Below are 16,633 nucleotides of genomic sequence, written 5' to 3' on the forward strand. Positions count from 1 at the left end.
GATCACTTTCTCCAAAATGCTCTCCCACTGAGAGATCTGACACCTGACCAGGTTAACTTCCCAATACCAGATGAAATACAGCCTCTCCTCTTGTAGGCTTATCTACATATTGTGTCAAGAAACCTTCCTGAACACAGCTAACAAGCTCTACCCCATGTAAACCCCTCGCTCTAGGGACATGCCAATCGATATTTGGGAAATTAAAATCTCCCTCCATGACAACCCTGTTATTATTACACCTTTCCAGAATCTGTCTCACTATCTGCTCTTCGATGTCCCTGTTACGATTGGGTGGTCTGTAAAAAAAACACCGAGAAGTTATTGAACCCTTCCTGTTCCTAACTTCCACCCACAGACACTCCGTAGACAATCCCTCCAGATCTCCCTCCTTTTCTGCAGCCATGACACTATCTCTGATCTACAGGTCTCTAAATAAAAATACAAAAGGCATGTTCTTCAAACTCAGGGAACTTGCCGTTTCAATTTCAGACACCATAGGTGCACCATGGCAGCTCCACCTTCTACTGACGGACCATTAATTCCTCCCTAAACCACTTACTTTTTGTTTTCCATGTACCCAATCCCATTCTTTAAGCTGTTCTCTGAAACCTCTCCTCAAGTTAGCTTTTATCCAAACATGGATCTCAGTGTCAAATTCTGCATGATAATTGCTCCTGTAAACCACTTTGGGACACTCTGTGATGTTAAGGATGCTCCAGTCATTATTATTCTTGTTAGCCCAAGGATCAGCTGCATTGCTAATGCTCCTTTGGTCTATTTATTGGATTATATTCTTGTGAAGAAATAAGTAATCTTACTTGCATAAAATTTTGCCAAGCTGCAGGATCCCCACTGACAGATTTTTCAGACATGCTCATGGCTGTTTGGCTGATGCCACAACTCATGATTAGACTGCACAGTCAAATGAGCTAGGACACACTGCAGAAAAGCAGTGTTACATAGGAACATAGAAAATAGGTGTAGGAGTAGGCCATTCGGCCCTTTGAGCCTGCACCGCCATTCAGTATGATCATGGCTGATCATCCAACTCAGAACCCTGTACCTGCCTTCTCTCCATACCCCCCGATCCCTTTAGCCACAAGGGCCATAACTAACTCCCTCTTAAATATAGCCAATGAACCGGCCTCAACTGTTTCCTGTGGCAGAGAATTCCACAGATTCACCACTCTCTGTGTGAAGAAGTTTTTCCTCATCTCGGTCCTAAAAGGTTTCCCCTTTATCCTCAAACTGTGACCCCTCGTTCTGGACTTCCCCAACATCAGGAACAATCTTCCTGCATCTAGCCTGTCCAATCCCTATACGTTTCAATCAGATCCCCCCTCAATCTTCTAAATTCCAGAGAGTATAAGCATAGTCGATCCAGTCTTTCATCATATGAAAGTCCTGCCATCCCAGGAATCAATCTGGTGAACCTTCTTTGTACTCCCTCCATGGCAAGAATGTCTTTCCTCAGATTAGAGGACCAAAACTGCACACAATACTCCAGGTGTGGTCTCACCAAGGCCTTGTGCAACTGCAGTAGTACCTTCCTGCTCCTGTTCTCAAATCCTCTTGCTATGAATGCCAGCATACCATTCGCCCTTCTCACCGCCTGCTGTACCTGCATGCCCACTTTCAATGACTGGTGTACAATGACACCCAGGTCTCGTTGCACCTCCCCTTTTCCTAATTGGCCTCCATTCAGATAATAATCTGTTTTCCTGTTCTTGCCACCAAAGTGGATAACCTTACATTTATCCACATTAAATTGCATCTGCCATGAATTTGCCCACTCACCTAACCTATCCAAGTCACCCTGCATCCTCCTTACAGCTAACACTGCCACCCAGCTTCGTGTCATCCGCAAACTTGGAGATGCTGCATTTAATTCCCTTGACTAAGTCATTAGTATATATTGTAAACAACTGGGGTCCCAGCACTGAGCCTTGCAGTACCCCACTAGTCACTGCCTGCCATTCTGAAAAAGTCCCGTTTATTCCCACTCTTTGCTTCCTGTCTGCCAACCAATTCTCCATCCACATCAATACCATACCCCCAATACCGTGTGCTTTAAGTTTGCACAATAATCTCCTGTGTGGGACCTTGTCAAAAGCCTTTTGAAAATCCAAATATACCACATCCACTGGTTCTCCCCTATCCACTCTACTAGTTACATCCTCAAAAAATTCTATGAGATTCGTCAGACATGATTTTCCTTTAACAAATCCATGCTGACTTTGTCCGATGATCTCACTACTTTCCAAATGTGCTGTTATTACATCTTTGATAACTGACTCTAGCAGTTTCCCCACCACCGATGTCAGGCTTACCGGTCTATAATTCCCCGGTTTCTCTCTCCCTCCTTTTTTAAAAAGCGAGGTTACATTAGCCACCCTCCAATCCTCAGGAACTAATCCAGAATCTAAAGAGTTTTGAAAAAATATCATTAATGCATCCACTATTTCTTGGGCCACTTCCTTAAGCACTCTGGGATGCAGACCATCTGGCCCTGGGGATTTATCTGCCTTTAATCCCTTCAATTTACCTAACACCACTTCCCTACTAACATGTATTTCTCTCAGTTCCTCCATCTCACTAGACCCTCTGTCCCCTACTATTTCTGGAAGATTATTTATGTCCTCCTTAGTGAAAACAGAACCAAAGTAATTATTCAATTATTCAATTGGTCTGCCATGTCCTTGTTCCCCACGATCAATTCACCTGTTTCACTGTAAGGGACCTACATTTGTCATAACCAATCTCTTTCTTTTCACATATCTATAAAAGCTTTTACAGTCAGTTTTTAAGTTCCCTGCCAGCTTTCTCTCATAATCTTTTTCCCCTTTCCTAATTAAGCCGTTTGTCCTCCTCTGCTGGATTCTGAATTTCTCCCAGTCCTCAGATGTGCCGCTTTTTCTGGCTAATTTGTATGTTTCTTCTTTGGAATTGATACTATCCCTAATTTCCCTCGTCAGCCACAGGTGCACTACCTTCCCTGGTTTATTCTTTTGTTGTAGTTCATCCATGTGATCTTTAAATGCTTGCCATTGCATATCCACCGTCAATCCTTTAAGTATCATTTGCCAGTCTATCTTAGCTAATTCACATCTCATACCTTCAAAGTTACCCTTCTTTAAGTTCAGAACCTTTGTTTCTGAATTAACTATGTCACTCTCCATCTTAATGAGGAATTCCACCATATTATGGTCACTCTTACCCAAAGGGCCTCGCACAACAAGATTGCTAACCAACCCTTCCTCATTGCTCAAAACCCAGTCTAGAATGGCCTGCTCTCTAGTTGGTTCCTCAACATGTTGGTTCAGAAAACCATCCCGCATACATGCCAAGAAATCTTCTTCCTCAGCACCCTTACCAATTTGGTTCACCCAATCTATATGTAGATTGAAGTCACCCATTATAATTGCTGTTCCTCTATTGCACGCATTTCTACTTTCCTGTTTAATGCCATCCCCAACCCCGCTACTACTGTTAGGTGGCCTGTACACAACTCCCACCAGCGTTTTCTGCCCTTTAGTGTTATGCAGCTCTACCCATATCGATTCCACATCCTCCTGGCTGATGTCCTTCCTTTCTATTGCGTTAATCTCCTCTTTAACCAGCAATGCCACCCCACCTCCTTTTCTTTCACGTCTATCCCTCCTGAATATTGAATATCCCTGAATGTTGAGCTCCCATCCTTGGTCACCCTGGAGCCATGTCTCTGTGATCCCAACTATATCATATTCATTAATAACTATCTGCACATTCAATTTTTCCACCTTGTTACGAATGCTCCTTGCACTGACACACAAAGCCTTCAGGCTTGCTTTTACAACACTCTTAGCCCTTATACAACTATGTTGAAAAGTGGCCCTTTTTGATTTTTGCCCTGGATTTGCCGGCCTGCCACTTTTACTTTTCACCTTACTACTTTTTGCTTCTACTCTCTTTTTACACCGCTCTGTCTCTCTGCACTTGTTCCCATCCACCTGCTACATTAGTTTAAATCCTCCTGAACAACAGTAGCAAACGTTCCCCCTAGGACATTGGTTCCAGTCCAGCCCAGGTGCAGACTGTCCTGCTTGTACCAGTCCCACCTCCTCCAGAACTGGTTCCAATGCCCCAGAAATTTGAATCCCTCCCCCTTGCACCATTTTTCAAGCCACGTATTCATCTGAAATATCCTCCTATTTCTACTCTGACTAGCACGTGGCACTGGTAGTAATCCAGAGATTACCACCTTTGTGGTCCTACTTTTTAGTTTATCTCCTAACTCCCTAAATCCACCTTGTAGAACCTCATCCCGTTTTTTACCTATATCGTTGGTACCTGTGTGCACAACCACTGGCTGTTCACCCTCCCATTCCAGAATGTCCTGCAGTCGCTCAGAGATATCCTTGGCCCTTGCACCAAGGAGGCAACATACCCTCCTGGAGTCTCGTTTGCGGCCGCAGAAACGCCTATCTATTCCCCTTACAATCGAATCCCCTACCACTATAGCTCTCCCACTCCTTTTCCTTCCCTCCTGTGCCGCAGAGCCACCCATGGTGCCATGAACTCGGCTGCTGCTGCCTTCCCCTGATGAGACATCTCCCCCAACTGTACCCAAAACAGTATATCTGTTTAGGAGGCAGATGACCTCGGGGGACTCCTGCACTACCTGCCTACTGCTACGCTGTTTAGTGGCCACCCATTCCTTTTCTGCCTGTGTAGCCTTTACCTGCGGTGTGGCCAACTCACTGAACATGCTATTCACGACTTTCTCAGCATCGCGGATGCTCCAGTATGAATCCAATCGCAGCTCCAGCCGCTCAATGTGGTCTGCCAGAAGCTGCAGCTGGACACATTTCCTGCACACATAGTCGTCAGGGACACTGGAAGTATCCCTGATTTCCCACATGCTGCAGGAGGAACAAACCACGTGGCCAATCTCAGCTGTCATGACCTACCCAATACGCTACAGCCTCGCCACCTTCCTTGCTTCAAAATACCGCTGCAGACCGTTCTCCTTTTAAAGGAACTTACCCAGCCTTACCTCACTTGGAGTGAAGCTCGTCCTCAGCCTCTGCTCGCCGAAGCCTCTCGAGACAAAGCTTTCCTACTCTGTCTCCCTCTACTCCGTCTCCCGCTACATCGCCTGCTCCATCAAACTGCTCTCTTTTAAATACTCCCGCTGCCTCACAGACTGACTTGCACACGCTTGCGCAGTCCTGTCCCGATCAACCGCCGAGAAAAGTGGCCGACTTCCACAAACTGCTCTCTTTTAAATACTCCTGCTGACTCACAGACTGACATGCACGCGCTTGCACAGTCCTATCCCGATCAACCGCCGAGAAAAAAAAAGTCAATAAAGAAGCTAAAGGTACACTTGCCATTTTGCAAACTCTTATCCAGAGATGCAGTAACTGGTATTTACAAAAGATATTCGACCTAATTGCTAGATACAAGATCTTATTCATATCCCTTTTGATCAGTAAGTTCACCTCACCCTTCCCTTTACCAGATGCTAAACCAAAATCAAGGATCCACTGAACATCACAAATTCAATTGCCCCTGGTAGGGTCTGTGAAAATTGATGAAATTGTGGGAGCAAAATAGGTTTAGTGTAGAAGTGTGGTTTGTTGATTAGCACAGACTCAAATGGCTAAACAGCCCATCCCTGTGCGCATCTCTCTGAGTCTGATACTAAGGTGACCCAAAGTTACTAAACTGAATGTCAGGAATACCGTTCCAAAGAACTTTCTGTAGTAAATCACATTATAAACAAAAAGATGACTTCAGCAATCCACTGGGTTTTCAGAAAAACCCATTTTGATCACTAACATCCTTCATGAAGGAAATCTATCACCCTACTTCAACATGGTTGATACTTAACTGCCTCAAAGTTCAGGTACAATGAGGATCGGCAATAAAAGACGGAATTTCCAGTAACACCAACTTCCCAATCCTTTTCCCTCTCTGTCTGAGGCTGGGTCCGGGTGGAGTTCTGCTCCAGTGTAAAATTCTATTTCTTTATTTTCTAATTCTTCCATGTTCCATTCTTCCCTCTTACTCTCCCTCTGTCTGTAACCTCCCCCAGTTTGATAACTCCCTGAGATATTTATCCTCTTTTAACCTCATACCTTCGATTGCCAAGGCCCTAGACTTGGACATTCCCTTTTATAAGTTTCTTTCTTGTTCTCTATGAAACACCTTAAAATCCCTGACAAAACTTTTGGTCATTTGCTCCAAACATTTCCTTATATGACTGGCTGTAATCTCTGTAATATCAAATGCAATATCAGATAGAAACTGTTAATCTGTTGAGAGACGAGATAAATATTTAAAGGTGCGTGAAAATTATTAAATTGGCTCCAAAAATTCATATCCTTAGGAATTTACAACAATTTTGAAGTAGAGAATTTGCAAGAAATCAAGGAGGAGCTGAATAAATAATTAGTGGGAGGAGAGGACAGGGATTTTCATGAGTAGGGATATAGAACCAGTTGGATAGAGGTTGGAATATGGGCAGGCAGAAGACAAGGCTGGTTGTGCCTAACGCAATGTAGATAACTGCAACGAATTTAGTGAAGAAAACAAAAGTACTGAGGACATAATCATGTTATTATAGTGAGATACCTTAACAGTTCCTGAAATTTGGCTTAGAGACAAGAAACAAAAAAAATCACTGTAGCTGAAAATCTGAAATAAAATATTTCTACCTTTCCTATTTTCATTAAAGTGCACCAGGAATGGTAGCTTAACAGGGTTTTCTGATGGGGCAGAGAGAGTTAAGCTAAACAAAGCGGGGGCGAGGAGGCAATAATCACTACTGAGATGGACATTAAATACAGAAGGATTATCAAATGATGCTTGATGGACAAGCTGGAGGTAATGATGTCGTAGGTGTATAGAAAATATTTCCAAAAAAGTGCAGGGGAAAAAGTACGCATTTTAAAGGCAAAGTTCTAACAAAAGAACCAGGACAATAAAAGAGCAAAATATCAGTTGTTCTAACATTAACAAGGTACAGTTGGTTAAAAAGCACAGAGGATGGGAATCTCCAAACTGTATTTTGAAGAACTTTCTTGTCCAATGTTCTAGACCCATGACCACTACCATCTAGAAGGACAAGAACAGCAGATACTGGGGAACACCAGCAGTTGGAAATCCCCCTCCAAGGCACTCACCATCCTGAGCTGGAAACATATCGCCATTCCTTCATTGCTGCTGGGTTAAAAACATGGAATTCCCACCCTAACAGCACGGTGGGTGTACCTACACCTCAGGGACTGCAGCGGTTCAAGAAGGCAGCTCCTCACCACCTTCCAAAGGGCAACTAGGGATTTGGCTTACTAATGCTGGCTTAGCATCCTGTAAATGAATTTTTAAAAAGTTCCTACAAGAAGGGTGCAATTCTGGATTTACTTTTAGGCAATGAGGTTGGGTATGTGGAAGGAAAACCTGTTGGCAACTATTGCTTTTAGTCTAGATTTCCTGCATCAATATACTTTTTCAAAAAATTGATTAAAGATTAAAAGATTGGAAAGAAGATGAGGAATAGACTTTTCACCCAGAGGGTTGGTAGGGATCTGAAGTCTTGTGTCTGAAAAAGTGATACAGGTAGGACCTTTCAAACCATTTAAAATATATTTATAAGGGTGCACATTTGAAGAGCTACAACCTAAATGACACAGATCTAGTGCTGGAGGGTGAGATTAAGCTAAGTAGCTCTTTCCTGGCTAGCACAGACTGGTAAGGCCAAATGGCCTCTTTTGGTGGTAAATCATTTTGTGGTTTTGTAAAATGGAACAAAACCATGAGTTTCCAACATCAGACTTTAAGACTTACGGAATTCGGATTGATAAGTTAGTACCCTTCAAGTGGGAAGCAAAATTGCTACAACTTTTAAATAAAAAAGTGAAAATATGCACTGACTCCAAATCTTGAAATACATAATCTATGTTCTAGAATGAGCACTGTGCAAGTGAATGAATTTTCACCTCTGAAGGTGGAACACAGCAACTCATTCCCTCCTACCCTCCCTAGGCTGGGACATTCATCCTTTCCCCATACCCCTGCACACCTTCTTTGTAATCGTGTTAACACTGCACTTCCAGACTTTGCTGTTCATTCACGCTTGTATAGTCACCTGTCAGGGGTTCTGGTGCTGCCCTTTTTCCCAAGCCTCAGTTTTATCTCATTAGATCGAGTAATCTTGTCTCATTCTGGTTGACATTTACAAAAATCATTTGGTGACCTGCTGTGGTCTAGAATGCCCTGAAGGCAGCTTCTACTGTAGTGCTCAAAAAGGAAGCTGGATGGGTATCTGAAGGGAACGAATTAACTGTGAGGTGCAAGAAGTTTAGCAGGGATCTGAAGAGCTTCTTTACCTACCCAGCGGGTGGATGCAGTCTGCTAGTGTAAGGAGAGGCTCTCACAACATCTTAGTACTATCTGGAATAGTGATTGAATCACCAGGACTTATAAGGTGCCACACATGAGGCTGTTTAATAAGTTAAAATCCTATGGTGTTACAGGAAAAATACCAGCATGGAGAGAGGAATGGCTGACAGGCAGGAGGCAGTGAGTGGGAATAAAGGGGGTGTTTTCTGATTGGCTGCCAGTGACTAGAGGTGTTCCTCAGGGGTCAGTACTGGGACCACTACATTTTACATTGTTTATCAATGATTTAGATAACAGAATTGATAGCTTTGTGGCAAAGTTTGCAGATGATACAAAGATAGGTGGAGGGGTAGATAGTGCTGAGGAAGCAATGCAATTGCAGCAGGACATACAAATTGGAAGAATGGGCAGAAAAGTAACAGATGGAATACAGTGTTGGAAATGTATGTTAATGCATTTTGATAAAAGGAACAAAATGGGGAGAAGGTTCGAACATCAGAGGTACAGAGGGACTTAGGAGTCCCTGTGCAAGACTCCCAGAAGGTTAATTTACAGGTTGAGTCTCTGGTAAAGAAGGCAAATACAATGCTGGCATTAATTTCGAGGGGAATAGAATATAAAAGCAAGGAGATAATGCTGAGGCTTTATAAGACACTAGTCAGGCCACACTTGGGAGTATTGTCGACAGTTCTGGGCCCCATATCTCAGAAAAGATGTGTTGTCATTGGAGAGAGTCCAGAGGAGGTTCACGAAGATGATTCCAGAAATGAAGAGGAGTGTTTGGCAGCTTTGGACCTGTACTCACTGGAATTTAGAAAAATGCAGGGGGATTTCATTGAAACTTACTGAATGTTGAATGGTGGATGTGGAGAGGATGCTTTCTATGGGGGGGTATTCAGAACTAGGGCGCATGGCCTCAAAACTGAGGCATGACCTTTTAGAACGGAGAGTAGTGTATCTGTGAAATGCTCTGCCACAGACAGCTGTGGAGGCCAAGTCTGTGCATATATTTAAGGCAGAATTTGATAATTTCCTGATTGGTCAGGGCATCAAGGATATGGCGAGAAGGCAGGTGTATGGGGTTGAGTGGAATCTGAGATCAGCCATGATGGAATGGCAGAGCAGATTCGATGGGCTGAAAGGCCTAATTCTACTCCTATGTCTTATAGTCAAAGGCTATGGACCAAGTACTGGAAAACAGGATTAGTAGTGTAGGTGGGTATGATGGCTGGCAAGAATACAGTGGGTGAAAGGCTTGTTTGTGTGCTGTACTCTGACTCTTGTGATGGCTCTGGGGACAGGCAGAGGAATGGGACTAATTGGATATTGGGATCCTACATAGAACCAGCAAACACTCAAAGGTCCAAAAGGCTCTAATCATTCTGCTAAGTGTAGTCGTGTGCTCAGTGCAGAGCTTGACCAGAGAATAGTGTTCCAACCTTCTAATGACCCTCCCAATACTGCACATTTTCACCCATCGTTCCAAGCAGGGAGCTCACGATGTAAGAGACTGGCACTGGAAGTCCATTTCCTCAAAATCGGGTAGTGAAAGAATTCAATGGGGGTCTGCAAATAAAGAATATTTTATGCACTAATTGCTGGGAACAACTGGCAGGTCAGGCAGCACACTGGTCCATGGTGTTAGTTATAATAAACCCTATCTCCTCTCTCGCCACAACCCACTGGCTATTGCACTTTCAGAGTTATTTTGCGTATGTAATTTCTGCTAGGCTGGTTTATTCCCTCACCATCTCACTGGCCATTTCCACTGCTTCCTGCAGACCATACAACTTCCCAGCTGCCAGGTAGACGCCGCTGGTCCACACTGCACAGGCCCCGTGCAGCCAGTGCTCCTGTGGGTCGAGAGGCAGCTCCAGAGGCTGCGGCTCTTCCTCCACACCAGCTCTCCTCCTTGCCTTCTTCAGCTCTGAGTCCTCGGTTGTCTTCTCACAGCAATAGCAGCTCAACTTTTTGCACTTCTCTCTTGAGCTGGTCCGAAGTGGACCCTGATCTTCTGCCTCGACTGCCTTCTCCTTGTTGCTGACCATGCTCTCATTCTCCGAGTCCACCACTTTGGGTTCACCGTACAGCCTACTGGGTGTTTCCTTAAGACCAATTTTGATCTCAAATTTTCCCCGGACGTGTTGGTTCTTTGTCAATGGTGGGATATAGTCCTCCGGATAATAAGGTCCAAACAAGTCTCCAAGTTCCTTGTGATTCTTGGCTCTTCCACATAAACAGCACAGCAGATAGCCCTGTTTAGTGGAATCCAACACCACCGGACCCGGTAACATTGCTGAAGATGTTGGTAGCGTCTTGCTCATCGACATAGGGGCCTGTGAAGCTGTGGACCTCTTCTTCATCTTCTGGATGCTGGACTGCTCCTCTGACAATGTGTTGATAATGGTGCAGAAGGATGAAACCACGTTATTCTTCTCTACACGTATGTAAGGGGAAAAAGCCAGAGTTTTGTTACTTGCTCTTGGCATCTTGTATGATACATACTTCAGGCGTATCACGGGTTCCTTGCTGTCCACCAGTGGGAGATTCCTTCTCTTCAGCTGCTTCTTGCGCCTGTGGGCAGTTTTTGTGATCTTGCTCCCTTTGAGGTGTTTCCTTCTCCTTCTGCTGCCTCGCCCGCCTGGCCTTTTCACTTTACAATTACCCTTGGTCTGTTTGACCTTATTCCCTGACAGTTGACAGTGTCTCTTTGCAGAAGAGAGGCAACACTTGGGAGGGGTATGCCTCTTCGTCTCCACAGCGTCCTGACCACTCTCCACCTCTGTTCCTGTGCCTGGATCCAAAGTGGGAGCCAAAACTGAGAAGGTGGAAGAGAGCTGAGGAGAATGTTCAGGAACATTGGTGACCTCCTCCTCTTTCTCCTCTGCAGTGGTCTGGTCTCCCATCTCTGTGACTTCTGGCTCTGCTGTCACCTTCACATCAGTCACTGCACGGGGACAGCTCTTTTCCTGTGTCTTGATTTCATTGTCCTCTTTGAGTCTTTTGGAAGGGATAAGGCAGTTTTTACTTAGATCCATCAAGGCAAGCTTTGGAGCAGCATCTTTGACCACCAGTTTGTTCTGTTCGGACAATGTCTCACTGCTGGCATTTTCATTCAATTTCTCTTCCTTCAGGGACAGGATCTCATCCAGGGTCAGGCAGGGTGCGTTGCTATCGGAATAGTTGCTACAGGCGAATGACTTGGAGTTTGGAGAAGTGATCTTCTGCACAATGGCCTCTAATTTGAGGCCCCTGCCTTTCCGGGGAGGGAGAATTTTGGTCTTTGGTGGGGTCTTGAGAGAAATCCCAGAGTGGCAGCTTAGGTCAGGTTGGGAGGGTTCCTTGCTGCTGGTATGCTCTGAAATCCCCTTGCAGCTGGTACCTTGAAGGGGTTCCTCTGTGCTGCCTGGATTAGTGTCTGACGAAGGACCAGGCAACTGTTTCTGTTTGTCTGTCCTGATATCAGTCACTTTTAACATCTGGTGTTGCCTTTTGGCTGGGATTAATGGAAAAGTGCAATAACCTTTTCGTTTCAAAGGATGCGACAGGGGAAATTTTTGCTCCTCTACTCCCTCTAGCCTTGAAGCCGAGTTTTGTGCCTTTAACTTCTCAGCCGCAACCTCCCCTTCAATGTAGTCTGGTGTCTCTTGCCTGGCAGCTAACTGTTTTTGAGGCTTTGCCATCCATGAGTTATTTCTAGTAGTGAAACATCGGCTAGCAGCAAGATCACAATTCTTCCGCTGTTTCACATCTTTGTGCAGTGTCATTCCCTGAGCCCTTGTCCTGGCCCTTAGCACAACAGATTTATAGGAATTGGGCTCCTGGCTGAAGAGGTCGCGACCCTTCAGCTGTTGATCAGGGTGGTCAGTGCAGGTGGGCCGACCCTGGGCAACCGAGGGGGCGAGGTGTGCTCGGACACTTGCACTGAGGCCTTGCCTGTGGATCGGACACTTGTCTGAGTCCAAGTGTGACCGCTGCCTGGAGCTTAGCTCCCTCGGCCCATCCTCCCTCTGAGAGGTCATCCTCCTCCTTAGGACAGCCCGGGACTGAGGGCTCAGATCTGTGTCAAGCAGGGCACTGGAGGATCGGGTACACATTCGGGTGGGTACATTCACTACCGCCTCGGCTGCAGCACACCCCTCCTGCAGGGTTTTGCCTTTAGCTCGATCTCTTAGGGGCCCCAAACACCTCAGTTTGGTAGATACCATCTTTAGATGCTGGAGGTTGTCTTCTTGCTCTTTGCCCCTCAGTCCAGTTCCTTGTGCCACTCTTGACGAGAGTCTCCGCACTCGGCCACCTCTGCTCGCCGACACCTTGGTGGGACCATTTTCTATCTCAGTTAATGCTGAGTTGATGAGCTCAGAGGAGAGCGCTGGCAACTCAGTTGTCTCTGCCACCTTGGGCTCCAAGGCATCTTCTGTCAGGTGATCTGGGAAGCCCTCAGCTCTTGAGGTCTCCTCCTGGTCAACCTTTGACTCTGCCAGTATGGCTGGTCCTACATGAATAACAGAGTGCCCCAGCAGGCGGGGACCAGCGCTCGGACTCACTTTGTCCTCATTGCTCTCTGCCCCACTTGGTTTTCCCTCTGTTATGCCACTGTTCCCCTGTGTGTGTGAAGAAACAATCTCTTTGGCAGCAGCTCGCGTGGGAGAGGCATCACAGATAACAGATTTTCTTTCAGATAAAGCAGAGGCCTGATCTTGTGGGACCATAGAATCATCTGGTTCTGCTGCTGTCTCCTTATCATCTGCCAGGTCAGTCTTTGGTGGCTCCTGTTCTGGGGCCAGGAGTCTCAGGTCAGAATTACTGCTGTCGATGTCCTTAGAATCTCTCTCATCAGCTTCCTTCATCCCTTCCAAAGCTTGGGTGAATCCTGCTTGAGTCAAATCTACCTGTAAAGGGCTCTGCTCTTTGCAGGTAACGTTTACTTTCTGGAGGTACTGCTTTTGAAGGTTACACTCAGGGGTAACGGCCTCCAATTCATCCCACTCCCCTGACTGCTCCTTCCCTCTCTTATCAGGCAAGTCCAAAAGATTCAGCTTTTCCAGATCCTGTGAGGCACTTGATATCAGCGAGGAGCAGTACTGATGGTTACTGCCAGACAGAGAGGAAACCAAATTATCTTTGTAATCTCCTGCCAATGGCTGTAAGAGGCTTGTGCTGTCCATTCTATTGGGGAAAAACTGAGATTCACTACAACTATCATCACCAAATCCCTTTGTCATCATTGAGTAGTCACCCTTAACTCTCCCCTCATTGCAGTCTGAGCTGAGAGTCTGGCCCAAATGCTTTGGCCGAGTGAGATGGCCATAAAAGTTATCACCACTATCCAAGTTTAACGGAGAGCCCTTGCTTTCTTTGTCCTCCTCAAGATGATTGAATTTAAGTTCTGTTTCCAATCTTTCCTTGAAGGAGTCCTTGAGAATAATGACACTAGAGGCCTTTGTGTCCTCTTTCCCAAAAAGGCTTGGTTGCCCACCTGTCACCAGCGTGGACAAGCCTGAAGAAGCAGAACAGTTCTCCTTGCTTAGCACCGACTCATCGGCTGTGGTTTCCGCCATTACCTCACTGGGAGAGGTTACAGAGCAGGCCAGGATGGAGTCCAGGTTCTTCCTCAGGGCGTCGAGATTCACAGAGTGGTTCTGAAAGAAATGTACCTTCTGCATCTGATCTTCTGGGCTGCTGGAATAGTCGCCCTCCTGCAGGTCGGTCTGTGCTGATAGTGCCTCTTCTGAATACACGCTTTCCTTGGAGCTCTTCAGCTCCTTTAATAGTTCAGACTTCTTGGGCAGACGTTTGGCTATCTTCCTGTGAGGAGCCAGAGTGTTGGACAGCAAGAGCTGTTGGACTGTCCTGGGGATGTTTTCCACCTGAGAGCTCAGTGCTACCAGGCTGCTGAAAGCTCCATCCGACAGCAATTTCTCAGGAATTTTATCCTTGAGAAAGACTTTGCAAGCGTCAGCCTGGCTCTTGCTGGAAGTCTGGTTGGTAGAGTTGGTGGCGGTGGGCATCAGGTGGGAAATGTTGCTCTTGAGGTCAGGGGCGATGGAACCCGCTTCAGAGGGTGGTGCAAACTGCAGAGCCTCAGGGTTGGGCATCAGTGGAGATGGGGTGGAGCTGTAAGGCGGGGATCTGACCACAGTGGAGACAGACGAGTGGGTGGACGCTGGGCTAAAGGTCTGATAGAATTGCTCTGGAGATTTCACAGGAGCATCAGGCTGGTAGTAGACTTGCGGTGACTGGTTTAAAAGGTGCATCTTTGTCTGGTTGTGATACTGAAGGTTCTGTTGTTTGACATGAGCCACTTTACTCTGCTCGAACCCCCCGGATTTGGCGATGGCTGCTTTGTACGCATAGCTGGCTTGGGTGGGATAGTCTGGTGTGCCCCCGGCCTGCTGATCATACCGGGAGCTTATGGGCACTTGTGCAAAGCCTTCGTAGGAGCGGGAGGAATTGCTGTAATCCTGGACCGTGGGGTAGGTGCTGGGTGAGGACTGAAACACCTGGTTGAAGTGGGCTGCCCTGGGGACGTAGGTGGTGGCCTGGTGCATCAGAGGCTTGTGATGAGGCTGCTGTATGAAATGGGTGTGTGGACCTGGTGGGTTCTGGGCAGCACCGCCTGTCATGTGCTGCTGTGGGTAGGCGGCCACGCTGGTTGTTGAAGGGACGGAACCTTTAAAAGAGTCTTGCACGTACTGGGAAAGCCCTCCGACTGAAGAGGCTGGAGACGCCCACTTTGAGGGCTGCCCTTCGCTCTGAAACTGTCTGGAGTAACCACTGCTCTGATAATTGGAAGATCTGCTCTGTGGGTGTTGGGCAGAGACTTGTTTAGTGCTACTAAAGTAACTGCCGGTGGCATTGGTGCTGTAACCCTGGAAGGCTTGCTGGTTGTAATACTCCTTTGAGCTGATCCGATGCGCCTCATAGGTCTGGGCTACGGAGCTCTGCTGCCTGTAGGTGTCCAGACGGGCAGAGTCGGCCCGTACCTGTTGGAAGTTTTGCTGGGCACCTTGGAAGCCCCCAGGGTCTCGGAAAGACTGCATGTCTCCTCACTTTGCCCCACTGAGCCCTGTGAACAGACAAGAGCAGAATCAGACAAGGAAGCCTCAGCAATAATCAATACAGTCCATGAAACAACAGACACATTCTGCTTCAAATGGTACTGCCCCAGCAAGTGCAAAGCTTTTCGATTCACTGCAGCCTTTAGAATTTTATAGTTTAATGTTTGCTATAAAACAATGGCTCACAAATCCTGCTCTTCAACAACAGACTCTCTGCAACTTCTGGCCAACATTATTTCACAGAGTGAACTAAGAGGCTTGCAGACTCTGTGCTTCTCTGAAATATACTGGGTTTTGCAGTCCCTGTTATTCAGTACAATAATACAAGTGGCTCTGATTCTATACAGTGTCTTCTGGAGACCACCGTCTCTGCAATGGTGAATAATGTACAGTGTCTGCAATTCTGTCGTACATACTGACAGCCTGTATGGTACAACTATCTCTACAGGCACCTCCAATTCTCGCCATACTGTATAATATTCTGGTGCCTCCAGTCTCTGTTACCAACACAGACACCTACTGTCTCTGCTATACCATATAATATACACAGGCATATGCAACTGCAGCAGATACTGCCAGGGCGTGCTATTCTGTAGAGAAACACAGCACCTGCAGTCTTTAACTTGCATTCTCTCCTATTCTGTACAACAAGCAGAGTCACCCACAGTATCTCTCCTTGTCTGGGCCCTGTTCTCTGCAATGCACGTTGAAACCTGTGATCCCGGTGCCTGTGTACAGTATATACTATGACCAGCAGCTTCTATTGGAACACTGCTCATGCAGTCTTCACTTTTCTCCACAGTTCACACATTGGTCTGGCAAACTGCAGTAATATCTATTAATGAGCAGACTCTCCCTAGACACACAAGTAATACCTGTATCTGTCACTGAAGGATACACGCCTTTTGCCCCGCTTACAAAGATAGCAGGCATGATTTCTATTACAACATGATTGCTGATCCCAGATGTTAAAATATCACAATTTGTCTGCGCCCAAATTTGTCAGATTCCTTGAAACCTGATATAGGGCGTGCATCGCTCCATTCACTGCCGCGTTACTGTGCAGCTGCTCGTGTTCATCATTAGCATTTTAATCTTTCCAATGTATATTAGTATGTGCACTCAGAGAGACGGATCGTGCTGACAGTGATAACCAAACAGACACTGAAGCACTCCAATGCCCCCGT

At 46.2% G+C, this 16,633-nt stretch overlaps 1 protein-coding gene across 4 annotated transcripts in view; it reads right to left on the reverse strand.

The window, feature by feature from the left end:
- rai1 (retinoic acid induced 1) overlaps window positions 1-16,633 on the reverse strand; it is an 88,952-nt gene that overhangs the window by 12,618 nt on the left and 59,701 nt on the right. For all 4 annotated transcript variants that reach the window (XM_072268378.1, XM_072268376.1, XM_072268379.1 and 1 more), the window contains one exon: window positions 10,134-15,454. In XM_072268378.1, coding sequence (XP_072124479.1) covers window positions 10,134-15,428 — 5,295 coding nt within the window. In that variant the 5' untranslated portion in view covers window positions 15,429-15,454. The remainder of the gene's footprint in view (window positions 1-10,133; window positions 15,455-16,633) is intronic.

The sequence above is a fragment of the Mobula birostris genome, chromosome 9 (assembly GCF_030028105.1).
Source record: "Mobula birostris isolate sMobBir1 chromosome 9, sMobBir1.hap1, whole genome shotgun sequence".
NCBI classification, from domain to species: Eukaryota; Metazoa; Chordata; class Chondrichthyes; order Myliobatiformes; family Myliobatidae; genus Mobula; species Mobula birostris.